The sequence below is a fragment of the Chanodichthys erythropterus genome, chromosome 11 (genome assembly GCF_024489055.1).
Source record: "Chanodichthys erythropterus isolate Z2021 chromosome 11, ASM2448905v1, whole genome shotgun sequence".
NCBI lineage: Eukaryota > Metazoa > Chordata > Actinopteri > Cypriniformes > Xenocyprididae > Chanodichthys > Chanodichthys erythropterus.
The window spans coordinates 19,119,302-19,141,432 of NC_090231.1; the positions used below are offsets into that span (position 1 = coordinate 19,119,302).

Consider the following 22,131-nt stretch of genomic DNA (forward strand, 5'->3'; position numbering starts at 1 on the left):
ATTATTTGAATCACTTAGTGAGTCATTGAACCATGTATTACTGTCTTTGGAAGGCTTTTCTCTTTCAAACACATTAAAATGTACAATTTCTTATATATTTACTTGAAGTATCCCCCTAAGATTTTAAGTTACTAAGTTAGGTCAATAATAAAATTATAAAAGTCAGTAATTATAAATAATAAATTAAGCTCATGGTTCTCTAATGTCGGTTTATGGTCACATGACGTGCAGGTAAACAAATAAAATAATTTTTCGATAGTTTTTTTATTTAAAAATTCTTTATTTTAATTTTAAATGTTAATGATTGAATTACTTAATGGCTTTAAACTCACAAACCCCCTGCAATTCAATCGTGAACTCTTGTGCTCACGCGATTACATGTGAGAAGTGCCGCAAAGTAAAGTGAGGAATATATATATATATATATATATATATATATATATATATATATATATATATATATATTTTTTTTTTTTTTTTAGTATGTGTGGCTGACTGAATGGACTGTCTAGTCCTAAACTCATGCATGTGTGAATTTGGTTTCCATCACATGAGGACTGTAAAAGAGAAACACATGCATAGTGGGGCCCAATCATTCGCACCATGTGGTAGATTGAATCCATATGTGTGAAGCACACCTTGCGTGTGTGTATGTGTGGTTGCCCCTCTGTGAGGCCCCCTGAATCATGGGAATGTGCCATTGAGAATCATTATTTCGCAAACTACCGAGATTAAGGAAGGATGGGCAGAGAAAGGCAAGAAAAGAGATAAGGTGAGACAGAACAAGAGGTCACGCATTAGGAAGAAGGTTGCACCTGCGTGAAATGGAGTGCATGAGAGGTCTGAAAAGAAAGAGGGGCTTAATTATATCCTGCAGGAATTGCTGAGGACAGTACAGTCCTGTACACCTCCCTTCTACCTCTGCAGTCTCCTCTGATGTCTCCTCCTCCAACCCTGCACTCTGGAGCTTAAGCCAAACTTCTGCCTGAATGATCTTGATCCCTGCCTGGGCCTCATGATCCTGCTCTTGTTTGTGTGCGGTGGCTCAGAGAGAGATCTCTGTCATTCTGCTGCCCATCTGTGTTCACCTGCCTCTGTTTGGACCTGTGGACCTAAACACATAAACACACACAGAGACCTTTCAGGACGGTGCAGCTTTACTTGTAGTGGAGGTTAAAGCAGATTGTGTTGTCACTACTGACAGTCTTTGGTCTCTTTTCTTGTCATTAAAACCAAAATTCAATATGTTTTTAAAGAATTATACCCACTGCAGTTCTACCTATATTGAAAGTAGAGTGATTTTGGAGTTATTCATTGTTTCGATTGATGACAGTATTGATATCAGATATAATACATATTTATAATACAAATAGTATTCTGCATTCTGACTTGGTGTGTTGTTTCTACATACACTACATTCAAAAGTTTGGGGTCTCTTATGCTCATCAAGGCTGCATTTATTTAATCAAATATACAGTAAAACACTAATATTGTGTATTAGTACAATGCAAAAAATTCTATTTTAATATATTAATGCAGTTTATTCCTCTGATGCAAAGCTGAATTTTCAGCATCATTACTCCAGTCTTCAGTTTCACATGATCCTTCAGAAATCATTCTAATATGCTGATTTGCTGTTCAAGAAATATGTCTTATTATTATAAATGTTGAAAACTGTTATGCTGCTTAATGTTTTAGAGGAAACCGTGATATGTTTTTTTTCAGGATTCCCTGATGAATCCTTTTTTTCTTTTCCCTCTTTGAAAGTTCAAAAGAACAGCATTTATTTAAAATAGAAATCTTTTGTAACATTATAAATGTCTTTACTGTCACTTTTAATCAACTTAATGCAACCTTACGGAACAAAAGGATTAATTTCTTAAATCTTACAGACTCCAAACTTTTAAACTGTAGTTTTATGTATTCCAAAACAATCATTAGACATTGAATAGCTGAAAATGACAATAAACACAAAAACAACAGCATAAGTAAAAGCGGCAAACAAGAAACAGCAATCTGCATTATGTATGCTTCAGTACATGTTGGGAACTGAGGTTGGCCTACAGCAAGGGATGCATTTTACAGCAATTTAAATTCATTACACTTAATCCAACCACTCTGATTATACTTATGATTAAAAATTAATTTGAAACTCTGAAAACTCATAAAATCAATACACATGCCAGAAAATATTGTGCAGAAATGAACTAATGAAAACAAACATGGTGCTATTAAAATGATGAAATCATTTTTTGTGTAGTAGACAATGCACTTATTTTGAGGATCTTTAATCTGGGATACTTCACTCTCTAGTAGTGTCTAAATTTATTTCTTGGAAAATCTCCAAGATTCTGTAGGCCATGAGCTGTTCCAGTTGTCATCAGGAGTGTTGTGTGATCGGCTTGTACTGTTGAAACAGAATGTGACAGTGCTGGATATTTTGGCTTCTAATCGCAGAGTGTGTGTGTGTGTGTGTGTGTGTGTGTACGCAGAAGCCAGGATGTGATTTGATCTTTGGATCACAGCAGCAGGAGGACGCCTGCATGGTGTGTGGAGGCCACAACTCAACCTGCCTTCATCATAGAAGTGTTTATCAAAGCAACGAGCAGAACAACGGTCAGTTATGAATCTAAATACACTCACTTTGACTCAGTAGTACAGGAAAATAAGCTCAGAACCTACAGATATGTTCAATCATATTTATATGGCTTCACAACTTTGAAATCAATAGTTTTATTTCAACATTATTATAAGAGATGTGAATAAACCCTTGTGTTATTCAGAATACAATGGCCCCCAAACTGTAAAATCTGGCTTTTACTTCAGTCTTCTCAGTGTCACATGATCCTTCAGAAATCATTCTAATATGCTGATTTGGTGCTAAAGAAATATTTCTTTTACTATTTGTATGGAAATTGTGATCTTGATTTTTTCAAGATTCTATGATGAATAGAAAGTTTAAAAGAGAAAGTTTTTATAACAATTAATTTAAAAGTCTTTACTGTCACTTTTGGTCAGGCATTATTTGCCTTTTGCATTTTTTAAAGGCATTAGACTTTGTGTTTAAGTCTTCCTCTTTTTTCACAAAACCTTTGCTCTCTAAAAACCCAGTCAGTTTGGGTTAAAATTCTTTGAAGTTCAAGTATTAGCATTATAAACACTGAATTAATACCAACATATGAAATTAAATTAAGGGGTTAGTTCACCCAAATATGAAAATTCTGTTATTAATTACTCACCCTCATGTCATTCCACAACCATAAGACCTTCGTTCATCTTCAGAACACAAATTAAGATCTTTTTGATGAAGTCTGAGAGGTTTCTGTCCCTCCATAAAGATCCAGTGCAACTACCACTTTCAAGGTCCAGAAAGGTAGTGAAGACATCATTAAAGTACATTAAAGTAAAGTGGTAAATTTTGTTTTTTCGCACAAAGCGCTTGATAACATTGAGGTTAAACCACTAGAGTCACATTGAGTACTTTAATGATGTCTTTACTACCGTTCTGGACCTTGAAAGTAGTGGTTGCATTGGATCTCTATGGAGGAACAGAAAGCTCATTTATGTTCAGAAGATACGAGGGTGAGTAATTAATGACAGAATTTTCATTTTTGGGTGAACTAACCCTTTAAAAAATCTTAGTGAGTAGTCGAGTAAGTGGTTTCTTAGGGACAGTGACCTCACTTTCTCTTCTTTATCTCGTCGTTTCTCTCTCTCTCTCTCTCTCTCTCACACATATCTACACACTTAGAACACTGACACCTCTTTGAACTTCTCTACATGAAACAGAACCTCTTTTAAAAGCTTTCTTCACGCTGGCCAACTGAAAATACAGAGCGTTTACATCGGGGAAAACTCAGCGATAATACTGTCATTGTTAGGCCATCTGAAAACTACTCAGTTTCCCCTCTCTTGCACGTGGATTTCTGAGAGTAGTATAACAGATTCGAGGCTGCCAGCACAGGGCTTTATAAAGAGGGTCAAAAGTCAAAGGAGAAGACAAAAGTTCAGCCTGGGTCGTAATTTTGCAGGTCAGAGCCTTGCGGCTAAACCAAGTCCATGTTGTGGCTGCAGCAAGACGTAGCATGGAAACATATAGTCTTGTTACGTGCAGGATTGCGCACCTGTTGGAAATAACTGTGTTTTTTCTTTTTTCAAATGGGCTGAGGCGCATTACTCTCTCATCTGTGTTTCCCTGCAGGACTGTTTGGGTATAATGAGGTCACTATGATCCCTGCCGGAGCCACACACATCAGAGTGACTGATAACAGCAGAAACTATCTAGGTTAGAGAACAGCCTTGTGTGCCAAAGTGCAGTGTGAGATAAAAATGTAGATGACTACAGAGAAAAGCATTTACTTCGCATTTGTTAGCGCAATAAAATAATGTATTGGATTGGATTGAATGCAGTGATTTTTTTTTTGGCAGTCACAAAACTTTTGTGCACTTTGTCCCGTTGCTGTATGGGAAAATGACAGTAATGCTGCGTTGTGGTAGTCTGATGTTTTTAGGAAAAATCTCCTTTTGTAAATATTTTTTAAAAGCACTCCAGAATGGGCGCTCTCAGTTTGTGATCAATGGGAACTGGAAGATCAATATTCCTGGGGAGTACAATGTGGCAGGAACCAAACTGCTGTATCGCCGCTCTGCTGATACCTGGGAGAGTTTTGAAGTTCCAGGACCTACTATGGAGGACCTGCACATCATGGTAAACTTCAGTTCATGATTCTTAATGCCTAGCAGATGATTTGTGTTAATTTGTACTGATCTGATTGTAGGTCTTGTCAACTGATAAGAACTCTGGGATAGAATATGAGTACTGGCTCCCTGCAGACCGCTATGCCCTGTATCATGGGAGAAGTCAACTTCGGCAGCCTCACCACACAGCGAACCACTTGCCCTTTGAACCTCCAACCACTATGAGTACCACAACCACAACCACTACTACAACACAGCCAGTCACAAAACCTCTTTTCTGGGGTAAAAACCTTTGATTCGTGGTATTTAGGAATAAGAATCTATCAAGCTTTTGTTTAAATGACACTAGTTGTAATATGGTATTTAGAAATATTATCTGTGAGAAGATCTTGAGATATAGGTATAGATTTAATGTTGAGTCCATTTAAAGTATATGTGATATGTATTTGGCAGAAATGTCTCGTTTGCTTAAAGTATAATGTTAGGAGGCTTTTTGTAAATACAACTGTGATTTACGAGGTCATGCTCTCAGGTCCCGCTGCTCGCTGGCCCCTTCAACCCCCCTATCAACAGCAGCCAGTCCCACGTTTGGAAAGAGATGAAAACCGCAGGAACCGACTGCCCGAAATACATCGTAGAGGTCAGCACTTTATCACTGCCATTAGTGTTGTTGTGATACCAGCATTTTAGTAGTCCACACCAATACCAGTAAAATTTCACAGTACTTCACAGAATTATTTAACTTTTTAAAAATAAAAAATATTAAATTAGTTAAAGGTGCAATAGGACATTTTCTGAGAGGCTACCAATAGTGAGCTAGCTTTCAAATCATAACATCCCACTCTCCCTTCAGTGCGTCTCCAAAAGCCACGCCTCCTCTAAAATACCTGAAGGCACACACACAGCTGCTCTCGGCAAAGCGTCAGAAGAGACGGCGTTAAAGTACCTCATGTCTCAAAGCACATAACATTACAACAATAATGAATGTAAACAACTTAGAGAGCTTGTACCTGACTGCTGCAGAATTATTTCAGTGTTGATACCGTTGACATGGTTACGCATAAATCCGACTCTGACTGAACGTCACGGGTTGCCATCTCTTAATTACAAGTTATGGCGTGAACACAGCATAAGCTCATTGTTTTGATTCGCTAAGAAGGGTAAAATGTGGCTTCCGTTTGTTTGTGGTGCTCTGTGACTGACGTCTGTCTACATAAACTCTGCATAGCATGAAACACTGATGACGTACTATGTCTGCGCGAACAGGGTGCGTGAGGGTATGTAGAAAAAACATACATTGATAGGCAGGTAGGACATTGTATTATTTAATTCGGACCAAATATAATGGCTGGATGAACATTTTAATGTCCTACGCCTTCCACAGATGATATTTATATTTATAAAAATACATTTAGACCGTTTAACATAGTGATTGTTATCAGGATATGAGGAGAATTTCAACCAGTATAACAAAAAATATTTCTGTAGACAATCACCTATTGCACCTTTAATTATTATTCATAGTAATAATAAGTATAATCTTATATTAAATATTTTTATATTAATTAAACATTGCTCAAGTTAAATGGTCATGCAATGTTATTAAAATGAAGAACAAAGAAAAACATTACACATTACATAGAACATAGATTTTTTTTTTTTTGTCCTGCCCATTGCTTTGGTTATCATTATGTATACTGTCGCAATTCTGAATTCAGTCCCGCAGTTACATGCAGTTGTCTCTCCCATATCTTTGCAGTGTGTACATAGCAGCATGAAAAATAAAACTATTATTCGAATTGTAATTGGGTATATACATAAAGCAAGTAAAGAGTGCTCTCTTTATAATCACTGAAACTGTTAATCACTTCAATTCAGCACAGTACAGAACAGAGAGCTCATGCTGAACCAAACTTTGACGTTTTGAATCGCATTGAGCAGATTCTGACTAACTTGATTGGCCATTGCATATATGTGCTAAACAGATGTCTATGATTGGCTATAATTCTCAGTGCTTCATAAAACACGTTGTAAATAGAAACCTCAGAAGCTTTTCACAGAAAACACAGGAGCATTTGAATGCAACGTTACATTTTTAAAATTTAAGTATCGACTCGGTACTGAAGTACCGGTATTACACTAATTGCCATGTAAAATTTCATACAATGCCAAACACATAATTTTTCATTAATGTTCTTTGTTCGTTCCCATTTTTAATTGTTGTTTGCATGGATGACAAAATCTGGGCTTTTTTTGTTATGTCATGAAAACATTTCATCCTTTTATAGCCCACTGTGGGAAATGCCGCCGGGTTCGAGGGAAAGGTGAGCGCCAGAGACAGTATTGCCAAAAAGATTTTGGTGAGTTCAATCAGTATGCTATGTATCCCAACACAACAGAGTTTTGGTTTAATGTACATAATATATTGGATGATGGCAATACATTTTTCTGCTGTGACAGTATTTCGAGCAAAAGTGCTGGAAAAAGTCTATCATGGTGAGGAGACCCGCTATGACGTCCAGATCATCCACACGTACCGCAACCGTTATCGTCTGGAGTACCGTGAGTTCCTTTGGGCCCCAAACAAATGTGACTGTCCCCTTCTAGAGGAAGGGCACCAGTACGTGTTGATGCTCCGACGGCACATAAATTACGAACGCACTCTCAATCGCATCCTGATAGAGGAGGACAGCTACTCTCAGCCTTATCGAGCACGTGAAGATGGCCTGCTGCGCCCCCTAGAGGAGCTCTGCGGTAACAGAGGTAGCAGGACTCAGTTTAAGGAGTAAACGTAATGAACTATAACACTTTCACTGCACAATTATTCTGAAGCTCAGCTTTTAGGCCAAAAAACAAGGCACAGACAGAAACCATGCTCTGATGCTGACTTGAAATCACTGATGATTTTACTGAAGCATTTCGCACTCCGCAACAAGGATAATGGACACTTTGTCTGGATGAATTATGTCAATGGGGGCATGAGGCAAATCAATGCAAGGAAAGTAACTAAATGAAGCACTTTAGGTGGACAATCACCTTCTTTTAAAACATAAACACCAAAGTAAATAATATACACAACATGATGCCCTTTCTAGCACCACGTGTTTGTTAATGGCATAAAATCACTTGACAGCATGTATATCTTTATCATGTGCATTTTGATGTTTTTTTTTTATATATATATATATTTATATGTTGACAGTATTTCTAGAGGAAAATTTGATTTATACATTGCCTTATAATTTTAAATGTTTTACTATCAATATATTTGCTTTTATCAACGGTTATAAAGTCCCTTAAAAAGTGAAATGATAATGAGTGTTTATGTCACATTTACACATTCAAGATAAGCAGCATATACATATAACTATGGCAGAGCGCTTTTGCCAGTGAACAGTTGTTTTCCTCGATTTTTGGCAGCTGTTTTTCCCTTTAATCATTAGTAGACTAACTAAGATTATCCTATTACCTTGATGTGGTTGTTAAATTATAGTCAAGCCTTTCGGCAAAACACGCAAACTCTAGAATGTGTTTTGTTAAAAATATATTTACAAAAATAACTTATATTTTATAACAGTGACATAAATCTTTCTAACACAAACATGCAATTAGAGCTAAACAGGCTGGCTGTCGCCGGGCTATTAAAGTAATTTTACTGCAGATAACAGCTTTTTCTCCCTGTGGCCTCTGACTGGTTGAAAGAATTGCTGGAGCAAGCCCCTATACACACACAAGCCACAGATCACTGAAATATAGCATTTATCACATAATCTATACAACTTGATAAGCATAAATGTATCAAAAGGTTAAATTAATTAGGAGGAAGCCTTTTTCATGTATTTCCATGTCTACCCTGTAAGCCAATGAAAAATTCTTCTACATTTTACAAAAAAAAAAAAAAAAACCTCACTAAATATACAGACATCCAGCTTGTTCAGAAAATGTTAGTCATATTCCTTTTGGCAATTTTAGCACATCCCCTACGGATATGCTCGTACAGTCTTAAACATGGTTAACGTTTTCTGTTCCCATGTTGAATTGCATTCATAGTGCTGGCGATTTTAATCCTAACAAGATTATCAGGAGGATCAGTGCTCATTTAATGGAGTCTACTCTTCAACGTTCAGAGATCTGGCGTGACCCGTTTCCTTTGCGGTGGAAATCCCCAGTAACCTGCATTCATCCCCACTGTCTTTGACACTGTTGAACAGTCTGTTTTGTGTGATTCACACGCTGACGCTAACATGGCGGTGGGAGGTGGTTCGTCTCTTGATGCGGGCGCGGCGAGGCCGTTTGTGATCAGACTGGCAGTGGCACAGGGGACCCAGGAGGAGCCACAGATAGAGAACAACACACGCCCAGCAGGAAGAGAGCTTGACCCAGAATGTGGAGTAACTCCCGTGGGTGAAGGTTGTCTCCAGCACAGCAGTCTCATAACTGGGGGAGACAAAAAGGCATTATAAAAATCGGTCAAAGTTGTGATTTGTGTACACTTTCAGAGTACGTGTTCATATGTGTGGTTGCTAAACTTTTGGCAAAAAAAAAAACCATAAAAAATCCCCAGATGTTAACTAATTCTGCAAAAAATATATATATATATATATATATATATATATATATATATGAGAAAATATAATCATAGGGAAAACAGGTTTGGTGTGCTGTACATCGTTAACGTTTATTTGACAGACAGATGAATGTAGGCCTAAGGTGTAAAAGGAGAGGGGTAGGGATACTTAAGCGACGTCATCAGAAGAAAGTCAGGTAAGACGCTGCTTATATACCCCTAAGGATGTGATTAGATGAACAAGCTCCTCCCGAACTTGCATCACGAACTTCATTTATTTACTTCTGAAAGTTGACAACATTTTATTTCATTGTCTGTAGTCTATAGGCTAGTCTATAACTTCAGACTCACAGCTAATTCAGGGATCACAATTTTTTTTTTTTTCTTTGAAACTTCATAGCATTAATTGATGACAAATATTAACACCTTTTTATAATATGTAAAAGAGCAATAATACTCCACATTTCAAAATGTTGAAATAAAATTAAACATATATATATAAACATTTAAATACAAAAGTTTGGGGTCAATAAGATTCAAAAAGGGTCAAAAGTTTTTTCTTTTAACTTTCTATTCTTCAAATAATCAAAAAAAAAAAAAACTGCATCACAGTTTCCACAAAAATACTAAGAAGCAAAACTTTCAACATTGATAATAATAATAATAAAGTTTCTTGAGCAGCAAATCAGCATTTAAAATTCAGCTGTCATCAAAGGTATAAAATAACATTTTAAAATATATAAAAATAGAAAGCAGTTATTTTAAACTGTAATAATATTTCACAATATTACTGTTCCTGTATCAAGTAAATGTAGCCTTGGTGAGAAACTTAAAAAAAAAAAACATTAAAAAACATTTGAAAAAAAAAAAAATCTAACTGACCTCAAACTTTTCAACAGTATATCTATCTATCTATCTATCTATCTATCTATCTATCTATCTATCTATCTATCTATCTATCTATCTATCTATCTATCTATCTATCTATCTATCTATCTATCTATCTATCTATCTATCTATCTATCTATCTATCTATCTATCTATCTATCTATCTATGTCCACTTGCAGGATGCTCACAGACTTAAAATTAAAATTTAGCATAATTTATTTTTAAGAACGAAAGGAAATCTCTGTTTAGATAGTTGTGTGTCTGTGCTTGTATGTAAATATTGGTTCTATCCACGAAAACTCTTTTGTATGTTTACTTTTGTTCTAGGGATTCTGCTCTGATCTCCAGAACAGCTCAGACGAGCTCTTTAACAACTGACCTGAACCAGTTAGTGAGGGTCATCATTACGTAGAGGGAGGCCAGAAAGAAAACAAAATGGAAGAAAAAGTAGCTGTAGGCAACGCGCTGGGTCTCATTGTGGATGACTTTCTGACAGCCTTTGTTCTCGTCAATGACAAACTCCTCCTCTGACGAGACAGAAACAAAGATGTTAACACCTTCTCATACTTCATTGTGTTTAATGATATTTAAGGCATAGTTCACCCAAAAATGGAAATTCTGTCATCATTTACTCACTCTCATGTTGTTCCAAGCCTGTATGTGTTCTTCTGCAGAACACAGAAAAAATATATAGAGTGAAAAATGTTGGTAAGCAAACAGTTTTGGTTCTCATTGACCTCCATTGTATTTTTTGTCCAAGTTCATGGGAACCGAAACTGTTTGCTTACAAACATTTTTCATAATATCTTTTTGTGTTCTGCAGAAGAATCTCAAAGTTTTGAAACAACATGAAGGTGAGTAAATGATGACAGAGTTTTCATTTTTGGGTGAACTATGCCTTTCATATATTTGTGAAATTTGTGGATATTGGAATTTGTGATATTCTTCTCACCATCTTCTGCCTCTGGGCAGCAAAAGCAACAGGAGGCTTTCTGTTTAGGACAGAGAGTGACAGAGATCGTCGAGACATTAGGAGTTAAAAAGCTCAAACCACAAAAAAATATATAAAATATTCTGAAAGTCACATACTTGGAACTCATAGCGGTAAACTTTTATCATCCAGAAAGGTCCAAAGACCTCAGCTAAGTATGAAGCCTCATTGCTGAGAAAGAAAATCAGCATCAGTTTTATTATCCATTTTATAAACACTTTATTAATATCTCTACTCTATACTTTTTTTTTTTTTTTTTTTTTGCCTACCATGCAAAGAGAACACAGCAGTACATGATTGCAGCCCCAATAATGGCCACGGCATTGCCTTCATTTTGAATCTCATCCCTGCTGACTTTGGGGTAACACACCGTTATGTTGACCCCCTGATACTCCACTGAAAAACACAAAAACAGAAAGAGAGAGAGAGAGAGATGGTGTTATTTATCACATATTTCCCCCTTTTCTGAATTAAGACCCATCATTCTCGGCTTACTGTTGCATTAAAAGCAAGTGCTCAGCTGTTTGAAAACAACGACTAATTACATTTAGTGTCACATTTACACGCTCCATTTAGGATTTCTAGAGTCCATTGCTGCTGGGTTCAAAGATGCTTTAGAGGTCTGTGGATATTGTGTGTTGTGTGTCTGAGAGAATTCCTCTGAGATGGGATTAAACTCCCAGCATGCCCCAGGGTGCACTTCAGACCTTTATGAATTCATGCAGCAGACAGAGGCTATAAACTCGCTGATAGTTAGGGAACAAGACAGGACACAACAAACACACAGCCGCATTCACCAAAATGAAAGGAAAAAAGTGCAAGTCGGTAGTACACCGTTTCTCCAGACAGCAACAATGCTACAATATTAAATCACATATGTGATATTTCAACCCAAAAGCTCTTCATCAGACATTATGTAAATGCAACACCTGTAATTCTTCTCCTCTGAACTTTACCATCAACATCTGTATTTCAAATATCCACGTGAAACACCCTCAGCTACATCTGTGTTACATGCTTGAGAGCTTTTCTATGACCTCAGTGACCAAAGCTTTTCTTTCTGGAAATCTCATTAATCTCTGTCGTATATTGAGCATGCACCATTCATCACCTTTGTGATGTGCCACAAATTTCCTCTGAAATGCACCACTAATGGATGAAATGATGTGAGATGAGATGGCAAACCAGGAAGAGTTTTGTGGGCTCCACTGATGGCCTTTTGTTAATGACTATGTGATTACAGCCAGTTTGATTAATTTTGCTGAGGGATGAATCGATCCAATTACTCCGATAGAGGTTTGCATGCATCACTGCATGAAGGCTGCACTCTGACCTTGAAACAACAGATCAGTCTGTGATTCTACATTGCTCTCTATAAAGCATTTTGGTGTTTCATAAAGAGTTAAAGGTGCCGTAGAACGTCTTTTTAAAAGATGTAATATAAGTCTAAGGTGTCCCCAGAATGTGTCTGTGAAGTTTCAGCTCAAAATATCCCATAGATTTTTTTTTTTTTTATTCATTTTTTTAACTGCCTATTTTGGGGCATGATTAAATATGAGCCGGTTTAGGCTGCGGCCCCTTTAAATGGTCACGCTCCCCGCCCACGGAGCTTGCGCTTGCCTTTAACAGCATAAAAAAAGTTCACACAGCTAATATAACCCTCAAAATTGTTCTTTACAAAGTGTTCGTCATGCAGCATGTCTAATTGCGTAAGTATTTGGATGTTTACATTTGATTCTGAATGAATTTGAGGCTGTGCTCCGTGGCTAATGGCTAATGCTACACTGTTGGAGAGATTTATAAATAATGAAGTTGTGTTTATGCATTATACAAACTGCAAGTGTTTAAAAATGAAAATAGCGACGGCTCTTGTCTCCGTGAATACAGTAATAAACTATGGTAACTTTAACCACATTTAACAGTACATTAACAACATGCTAACGAAAATTTAGAAAGACAATTTACAAATATCACTAAAAATATCATGATATCATGGATCATGTCAGTTATTATTGCTCCATCTGCCATTTTTTGCTATTGTCCTTGCTTGCTTACCTAGTCTGATGATTCAGCTGTGCACAGATCCAGACGTTAATACTGGCTGCCCTTGTCTAATGCCTTGAACATGAGCTGGCATATGCAAATATTGGGGGCGTACATATTAATGATCCCGACTGTTGCGTAACAGTCGGTGTTATGTTGAGATTCGCCTGTTCGTCTGAGGTCTTTTAAACAAATGAGATTTATATAAGAAGGAGGAAACAACGGTGTTTGAGACTCACTGTGTCATTTCCATGTACTGAACTTTTGTTATTTGACTATGCCAAGATAAATTAAATTTTTAATTCTAGCTCACCTTTAAAAGTATTCAAATAGGCCACCAATCACTCTTCAGATGCCCTTCATTATTACGGTGACTGGCTGTTTAGTTACTTGGCTTTGTGTTGACAGGAAGAGACAGGCTCACACATGCTGGATCCAGGATTAGTCCCCCCCTCCCCCCATAACAATCAGTGTCTAATAATCTTGCAAATGGATAACTGTGCCATTAAAGTGGTGCTTGATTCATCAGCAATGTAAGTTATCAGTTTTATTTTAGAATTATTTATATAGTATTTATTCATATTTTGAATCATTTTTTTTATATTTTCAGTTTTCATTTTAGTTTTTTAGTAATTGTATTATGTGCTGTAGTCATTTTTATTTTTAAATATTTCTTTTTAGCTTTAATTTTATATCAGTTTTAGTCATTTTAGTAGGCCAACTTCAACTTATTTTCAGTTAGTTGCCAATTGTCAACAGTCAACATTTCTAATTTTTGTTTTCCAACATCAAACTCAACGCGCAAGCCGAGAGTGTCAACGCATGTATCATCAGCTGGTGTACTGAATTTTCTCTGCTACCAACTTCTTGCGCGAGAACGCCGCGCTGTGACCAGTGTTTGCTGTGCGCTCGCTCATCTGACCAGGGCCATTGAGAAGGCCATTCTTTATGTTCTTTTTTTATTTTCAGATGGACAATAAACATTTACGTAAACGTTTAATTTTAAAAGACAATTAAGTCAATCAAATCACAGAGGGTGCTTCTGAAAAACTATTTTGACATGAATATTTTTCTGTTAATCTTATGTCTGCATTTACATTGATTAATGCATATCTACAGTAATCTGACATGTCATATGGGTGCGTCTCAATCAGCTTTCTAACTTCCTACATTGTGAATCACCTTTGGGCACTGGTAAGGCCCTAGCTCACTACACACTGGGACACCGATGACTATATTTCCAGCAACATGCCAATGTCCTTATTGTACAAAATCACTACTGGTATTCATGAACAACAGCAGAACTAAACTGATATCTTGAATTTTTGATAAATGTGTATTTTAAATATTTTCTTTCTTCTCTGAAAGAAGACATGTTATGGAAGCAAACTAGCCCCAAATTTCAAAATTGGCCAGAGCATGAAAAAATGAAAATGTTCTGAAAATGTTCTGCATGGAACAAGCAAATCTTACGTACCTTTTTCTGGTGGGCGGCTGGACAGAGCAGAGAAGGTCAGGTACATGACATAGCAGCAAATGATGGAAGCCTGCAGCAGTCCTGAGCGAGGCTGCTCTGAGAGGGAGAGAAAACAAACCGTTAACTTAAATGACTAATTATACTACATTCATACTTTTACTTTACTTTTATTATACTTTTACTTCATGGTTAAATTGTTGCAAGCATGTTTCCACAAACCCTTTATCTCCTTCCTGGTGTATTCATATCTAAACTACTGATATAAACTAATAAAGTATTGTTTTGGTGAGAGAACGGAAGCAGATGAAAAATGAAGCACTAACTTTGCTGCACACAGGGAGTGACTGCAATAAAAGACATGAAGGTGCAGAGGGCCAGGTTAGTCCATAGCAGGGCTTTATTCAGGTGGCATCCCGCTGGGTGAGTGTAGAATTTGTACATGAAAGTGAAGGCCATGGTGGCGATGGTGTAGAAAAAGAGGGTAGCACACATGACTGCCACGTACCACCTTTTATTCTCAGCTGCACCGGTTAACCTGGCAATGAGAGACAGGGCAGAGACAAGAAATCCTATTATGTCTGTTTTGTTAAGATGACATACAGCTCCACAAACATCTGGGAAGAGCTGGATGTCAGAGGATGAACAGAATGTGTGTGTATATGAATGAGTGAGATACCAGAGCGAGAAACAGGATGGGAGTGAAGGACAGAGATTATCTAAAACTCTACAACTGTGGAGGGTGATATTTTATCATTCCTGAGCAAGATGTGACTCAGACATGAACCAGATGTGGTTCTTCATAGTCTGGTAATAAGTGCCTTCCTACAGTAGTTATTGTGGGTTAGTACAGGTTTGCTTTAAAAGGACATACCCATACTGTTAGTGTTTCCTCACTTACCAGTTTTTATTCCAGGTATGAGCAAAAGCTGTGATGAGAATGAGTTGAATTAGGATAAAAGAAAAGCCTCCCACCACTCCAACGTAATGCCAGGCTATGCGGAAAAAGGAAAAAGAGAAAACAATTAATTTATGACAGTGAAATACAGTGAAATGAGAGATTAAATTATGAATCAGAACAAATTTTTTTGTAAATTATATGTAAAACCAAAACGTCCCACTGAATTGAACGCAACAGTGGAGCATCTTGAGTTTTATAAATGACTGAATCTCCACTGTAAGTGTGCAAATGTAAAACATTATGTGTCTATAGGGCCACCTGGAGGATTTAAATGGGAAGTGCAATTCACATGATCCAGACTGATTATTACCAGAGCCACGAGCCAAGACTGTATCATAATCACTTTAAGCACATAATCACTTCAGATAGTCTATTCACTAATCACTTTGTTTTGATCAATACACCTCCTTTCCCATATCAGGATGCACAATATTATTTATCTGCCAGTATTGGATATTAATTTGTTGATGTTGAATATGTAATTGTGTATTCCCATTTGCTGTTTTTTACCTTTGCCATCATGTAACATCATTTAAAGTTAATAATTAAATGAAATAATTTAATTACACTCAAGGGCGTAGATTTGGTTTCAACATTGGGGGGGGGTTGAACGTTGGTATGCTGTCTGTTTTTTGTTTTTTTGTTTTTTTTTATAATAATCTGTTTTGTGTGTAACGTTTATTGGATAATTTATTTTCTATCTATCTATCTATCCATCTATCCATCTATCTATCTATCTATCTATCTATCTATCTATCTATCTATCTATCCATCTATCTATCCATCTATCTATCTATCTATCTATCTATCTATCTATCTATCATCTATCTATCTATCTATCTATCTATCTATCTATCTATCTATCTATCTATCTATCTATCTATCTATCATAACTTTATGAAATTTATGTATAATCATTCATCAAATTCTAACATAACTGTAATTCTAAAAAGAAAGAAATTATGTTAAATATTAACACAGCCAGTAGGTGGCAGCGATTCGGTTTTTTTTGAGTCAGTCACTTAAATCGTTCATTCAGCCAATTCGTTCAAAAGTCAGATTAATTTAGGAAGAAAACAAACACCGATGTGAATACTTTTGTCATTGATAAATACAGACACTATTAAAACATGAACTAACAAAACAGACGGCTGTTTTGGTAACTGGTTGCAGTTACACTGTTAGCTATGGCTGAATTGCAATGGACTAGCTAGCTAAAATATATGTGGAGTGTACCTAGCTATTACAATATTCTCATACCTCCTTCTCAGTACATGCTTTATTCTTTTTAACGTCTCTCTTTGACCAGCAGTTTAATATAGTCGGCTGGGAAGCGGTTCTCTTCATTTTTTGAGCTACCTGTACTCTCTCATTCAAACAGTAGAGCGCCATTCGCGTTGTTTTGATGAAAGTGCGACACGCATTGGTTGGACGTTACCAATCGGTTCAATGGAGGGGGAGGTATTTTTTTCTCTAATTTATTATGACGAACTCATATTTCAATAGAAACGAAATTATTGCTTCAAAATAAATTAATTCTACATATTTTTCATCTGATCTATGGTGATTTTTATGTTGAAATATTGGGGGGGTTGTAACTGAAGCATTTGAATATTGGGGGGGTTACCTCCCCCCCATCCCCCCCACAAACTACGCCCCTGATTACACTGTTAAAAGCAATGTTTAGCAAATCTCAAAAGGAACATGCATTTTTCATACTGTACATTATAATGTTGTGATGTCTTCAGTGTCACATGATCCTTCAGAAATCATTCTAATATGCTGATTTGCTGCTCAAGAAACATTTCTCATCAATTTTATAAACAGTTGCTCAATATTGTGTAATATTTTAGGATTTTTTGATGAATAGAAAGTTAAAAAGAACAGCATTATGTATATATGCATATAAATGTTTTACTGTCACTTTTGATCAATTTAATGTGTCCTTTTCGAGTATCAATTTCTTTCACAAACAAACATACATATATAACTGACCCCAAACATTTGAATGGTAGTGTTATTAATCGATTTATTGGTATCAACCAGAAGTTTAATATCACTTCATCCCTATTATTTATCATATATAAGAATTTCTTTCAGCACCTTATCGTCAAAGATGATTGACAATTGTAAAAAGGGACCACAAAACCAGTCAATTTTTTGAAACTGAGATTTATACATCATCTGAAAGCTGAATAAATAAGCTTTTATTGATATATGGCTTGTTAGGATAGAACAACATTTGGCTGAGATACAACTATTTGAAAATCTGGAATCTGAGGGTTCAAAAAAATCAAAATATTGAGAAAATCGCCTTTAAAGTTGTCCTTAGCAAAACATATCCACTCTTTATATATATTTATGGTAGGACATTTACAAAATATCTTCATGGAACATGATCTTTACTTAATATCCTAATGATTTTCAGCATAAAAGAAAAATCTATTATTTTGACCCATACAATGTATTGTTGGCTATTGCTACAATATACCCATGTGATAGATACCCAGGTTTTGTGGTCCAGGGTCACAATTAATATACAGTTTGGATTGACAGGATTGACATCTGTTCTGGGAAAGAACTCCCTGCCCATCCATGCAGCCTAGCATGGGTAAGAGCTGTATAATCTTATGGTAAACAGAACAGAACCAACACAAATGTATTGCAGAAATCATTAATGTTCCTAATGACAATAATTTAATGTAACAGCATAATTCAAGAAGGAGTCTGATTCAAAGAGGTATATCAGAGGCCAAGTCCTGACTGGATGAGAGGAAGAGGGTAATTATCTCCTGAGCAACATGATAAAGCTACTGATAATACCGAATGGACCTTATATATAGGGATGCTGTGATAGTCGTCGTATTCCTATGTAGACTTGGATCAGCTGAGAGTCAGCTGATGTGAGCTTGACTAACCTGACCTGCCATGACTAACGCTACGCTTGATTTGTTTCACAGATGATTAGCTTACCATGCAAAAAGGATTCTGTGGGAATAAAGAAGGCAGCAGCGATCATTCCAAGCATGGTGATGAACTTCAGAAACCAGAACCTAAGTGAGAATGAGGAGAATAAGTGTGAGTTATTTATATGAAGTCACTTAATAAACCTGCAGATAAACATGGATGAGGCAGCATTTACACCACATTTACATTTATGGTCCAAGGAACTGGTTGACCCTTGTTCATATGTAGGGCAATCAAAAGAAGTCTGTTGTGTTACAGTGCAAACAAAATATAGGGAATAATGCAATCACCAACCCGTTATGGATGAGGGCTCGAAAATCCTGACTGGACTTTACATCGATGAGGAAGATGGCCATCATCAAGTAGAAACAAGCTGTGCCGAAACACACCCTGTAGACTGCAGAGTAACCCACCAACATCTGACAGTCACCTCCACCATGAGCCTCATCACAAACCACATTAAAGAAAGGCACCTGAGGAAGAGTGATGTCTGTTATTGTGTGCCACAGCCTGTATAGGGTACAGACTGCTGGCATGTGTAGCTGGTGTATGTCCTGCCACGCAGATTAGACAAGATTTGATGGGATGAGACTTGATACAAATAAAGCAGAGTTTTGGCTCTGCACAAATAAAAGTAGGTTAGGCAAATGAAGACCAACTGAAGCCTGTGCGACTTTTAGACACTTACATTCTCCCTCACCGCCTCGGACACGGTCTTAGACAGCATGAGGCATGAAACAGTGCAGGCCAGGATGTGGAATAACGTGTACATGACCCGCGTGCTGGAGGATGATTTGACGGGCGGACAGAAGGAGCAGCACAGGGAACATGGTGCCGGGCCACAGCAGCAGCATATCTGGCAGAAAGAAAAGCAGACCATCGGGGATTAATCGAGATCGCTCAAAGCATCTGGATATTCCGTGATAGATCAGGGCTGGTTGCCTGGATGGGGTCCAAACATCTTTTATCCTCAGCTAAACCCAGAAGCAGAGACTGGGTTGAAACGCAGTTCTCACTGACAGATTAACAGTCCATTTTTTCATTATACCGTTTCTTGAATGATAGCAGCACGTGTTATAATGAAATCTTTAAGTAATGTGTAACTGTGCTTCAATCTGATATTCTGTCACAGTTATTCACTAAAAGCCATCAAAATATAGAGTTAATCTAATCTAAATGTCAAGATATACATGTCTAAACTCTTTTGTAGTAGTCTTTAAAGTGATAGTTCTCTCATAGTTCAATTGTTTGTATAGAAACTTGTTTCCGCCACAAACAAAAAAAGAAAAATTCCAACTTTTTTACTCACAAATGTTTTTGTACCTCACAATTCTGAGGGGAAAAAAGAATTGCAAGATACAAAGTCACAATTCTCACTTTTTCTAATGCCATTTTTTTTCTTTTTCTTCAATAAAACCATTCATACAAGATGTTTTGGAATATGTCTCAGTGTTTATTTGTCCATACAATGAAAGTCAATGGGGACCAGTGTTGTTTTGGACCTCATTAACTTTAATTTTGGACAAGAACAGTTGAAACATTCTTGAATTCATCTTCTTTTATGTTCCACAGAAGAAATAATGTCTTACAGCTTTGGAATAAAATGAAGGTGACTGAATAATCATTACATTACATTTGACTTCACTGTTTGGTGCATGGGAGAATGTGATGTTGCACTCTGAAAATGTTGGCACAAAATAAATAAATAAATAAATAAATAAAATTAACAATGTTTACATTTTTTTATTATCACAACTTTGAATGAAATTATATTCAACCAACAAACTAGACTGAGTTATATGAACTTCAGAATTTATAACATAAACACAGTAAAAAGTAAAAATTAAGTTGCTCCAACTACTAATTTGTAGTCCTGGGACCAATTAATTTTATCTATTTCAGTAACCACAAAACTTGCCTATCATAACTGAAACTCTTTTAAATGTCAAACATTAACAGGTCTTTCCCCTTCACTAAAGACAAATAACACTTAATTTCAACATTTATTGTCCTTATCCAGTCGTATGCAAAGCATGCTGGGATCTAGAAATCCACAACTTCCAAAGTTATCAAGAAAATTTTAAAAAATCACAACGCAGAAATGTTTAAATTACACACAATATTATATTTATGTAATGATCAAAATTATATCAACAGAACTTAACATAATAATGTTTGTAACTTAAAAGTTATAATTAAATATTTGTTTTCAATACTGCAACCTTGCATTTATTTAAGATGTGGTAACAGGTCCCAGAAATGACTTTTTAGAGCATATGGAGCAAAATTTTTTGTTTGATTGTTAGTTTGTGATCGCAGAATATGTTTTGAACTGAAATTGGATTAGAAAATAAGAAAATAAGGAGTGATGACATTTGCTCGTTTATAAATTAATTTACAAATATTTTATCATTGATTCTCATATCTCAGAACAAATTAAGGAGGATGAAAACACACTGACTCTTAAAGCTTATGCTGATAGAATGAGTCATTCATCCTCTTAATTTCATTTGACAGAAAGCACTTTCCATGATGCCTGTATGTTTCAGTTGATAGAGGAGTTTATACCAAACAACAACAACTGACCAATAATTTTAACAGCAATTATCATTTAAATCATTTAATTGTGGATTATTCTCTTCTGTTCATCCTAATGCAGACAACAATCACTGAACTCAACCTCTAGTCACTTAAATTGAGTTTTTAAAATGAAAATACACTGATGCAGGGTTAAATAGTTAAAACAATAAAATGGAAATATGGAGCTCGTGAATCGAGTACTATCACAGAGCATTATGACAAGTTATGCGACAACCTGTGGACAAACTGCATCACTTTGCAAGCTTGAAAAATTAGGTTCTAAAGTATTTGAGCAAAAGTCTATTGCCTTAAAACATACTTTATAAATAAAATATATTCCACATGGTGCTCCACTAATAAAAGCTGTATCATATAATGAGCTCTATTATCTATTACACAACGTCAATGTCATTCTGTGGCAACTTCACTCATATTATAGGACAAAAAGAAAAGCCAAAAAGTGTGAAATCCAGTCACTGAAGATGTCAAGAGGCATAAGATGATGATAAGAGGCATTAGAAATTGGAAGGTTCCTTCAACATTCATCATAAATCGTTTTTGAGTTGTAAGTTCTACAAAGGTAAGAGAAGAATTGATGCCTGTGTAAAGATTTTCTTGTGTTCCAATAATTAGATCTATGAGAAAGAAGAATCATCTGAAAACACCTGATATGTCATTCTCACATCTCTCATCACTATAAAATAATATCCACCTCTCTCTCTCTCTCTCACCTGATAAGCCACCATGTTGAGGAAATAGTTGTAGACACTGCTGTGTTGTAAAGCTTGAGCAGTCGACATGGCTTCTTATTTGTCAAGGATGCTTATTAAAACAAGACTTCCAGAAAAAAAAATGATTGGAGAAAAAAATCTCATTTAAAAAAGTATATACTATAACTAGTGAATCACTACACGTTATTAACTGTAGAAGTCCCTCAGCTTTACATGAAATGGTTCTCAGC

General features: G+C 36.2%; 2 protein-coding genes across 3 annotated transcripts in view; one reads left to right on the forward strand and one right to left on the reverse strand.

Annotated features, from left to right (window-relative positions):
- Window positions 1-7,989, forward strand: part of adamtsl5 (ADAMTS like 5) — a 31,223-nt gene extending 23,234 nt beyond the window's left edge. For both annotated transcript variants that reach the window (XM_067401980.1, XM_067401979.1), the window contains exons 8-14: window positions 2,493-2,616; window positions 4,202-4,285; window positions 4,545-4,708; window positions 4,779-4,980; window positions 5,231-5,338; window positions 6,987-7,058; window positions 7,159-7,989. In XM_067401980.1, coding sequence (XP_067258081.1) covers window positions 2,493-2,616; window positions 4,202-4,285; window positions 4,545-4,708; window positions 4,779-4,980; window positions 5,231-5,338; window positions 6,987-7,058; window positions 7,159-7,487 — 1,083 coding nt within the window. In that variant the 3' untranslated portion in view covers window positions 7,488-7,989. The remainder of the gene's footprint in view (window positions 1-2,492; window positions 2,617-4,201; window positions 4,286-4,544; window positions 4,709-4,778; window positions 4,981-5,230; window positions 5,339-6,986; window positions 7,059-7,158) is intronic.
- A 708-nt stretch (window positions 7,990-8,697) lies between these two features.
- serinc4 (serine incorporator 4) lies at window positions 8,698-19,960 on the reverse strand. The gene is made up of 11 exons (XM_067401981.1): window positions 19,279-19,960; window positions 18,885-19,063; window positions 18,597-18,676; window positions 15,564-15,657; window positions 14,989-15,200; window positions 14,666-14,761; window positions 11,415-11,541; window positions 11,244-11,316; window positions 11,107-11,146; window positions 10,534-10,681; window positions 8,698-9,135 (listed from the first exon to the last, which is right to left on the reverse strand). The coding sequence occupies exons 1-11, from the start codon at window positions 19,468-19,470 to the stop codon at window positions 8,925-8,927; spliced, it is 1,452 nt and encodes a 483-aa protein (XP_067258082.1). The 5' UTR covers window positions 19,471-19,960; the 3' UTR covers window positions 8,698-8,924.
- Between the last annotated feature and the right edge of the window lie 2,171 nt (window positions 19,961-22,131).

What these genes read in the sequence shown, in the direction of transcription:
- serinc4 (XM_067401981.1), bottom strand. Translation starts at nt 19,470, where the DNA reads ATGGTCTGCTTTTCTTTCTGCCAGATATGCTGCTGCTGTGGCCCGGCA. An exon ending in CCGAGGCGGTGAGGGAGAAT is followed by an intron (nt 19,064 to 19,278) that starts GTAAGTGTCTAA and finishes ACTCTTCCTCAG; the next exon opens with GTGCCTTTCTTTAATGTGGT. An exon ending in ACCCTCACTAACTGGTTCAG is followed by an intron (nt 9,136 to 10,533) that starts GTCAGTTGTTAA and finishes TGTCTCCCCCAG; the next exon opens with TTATGAGACTGCTGTGCTGG.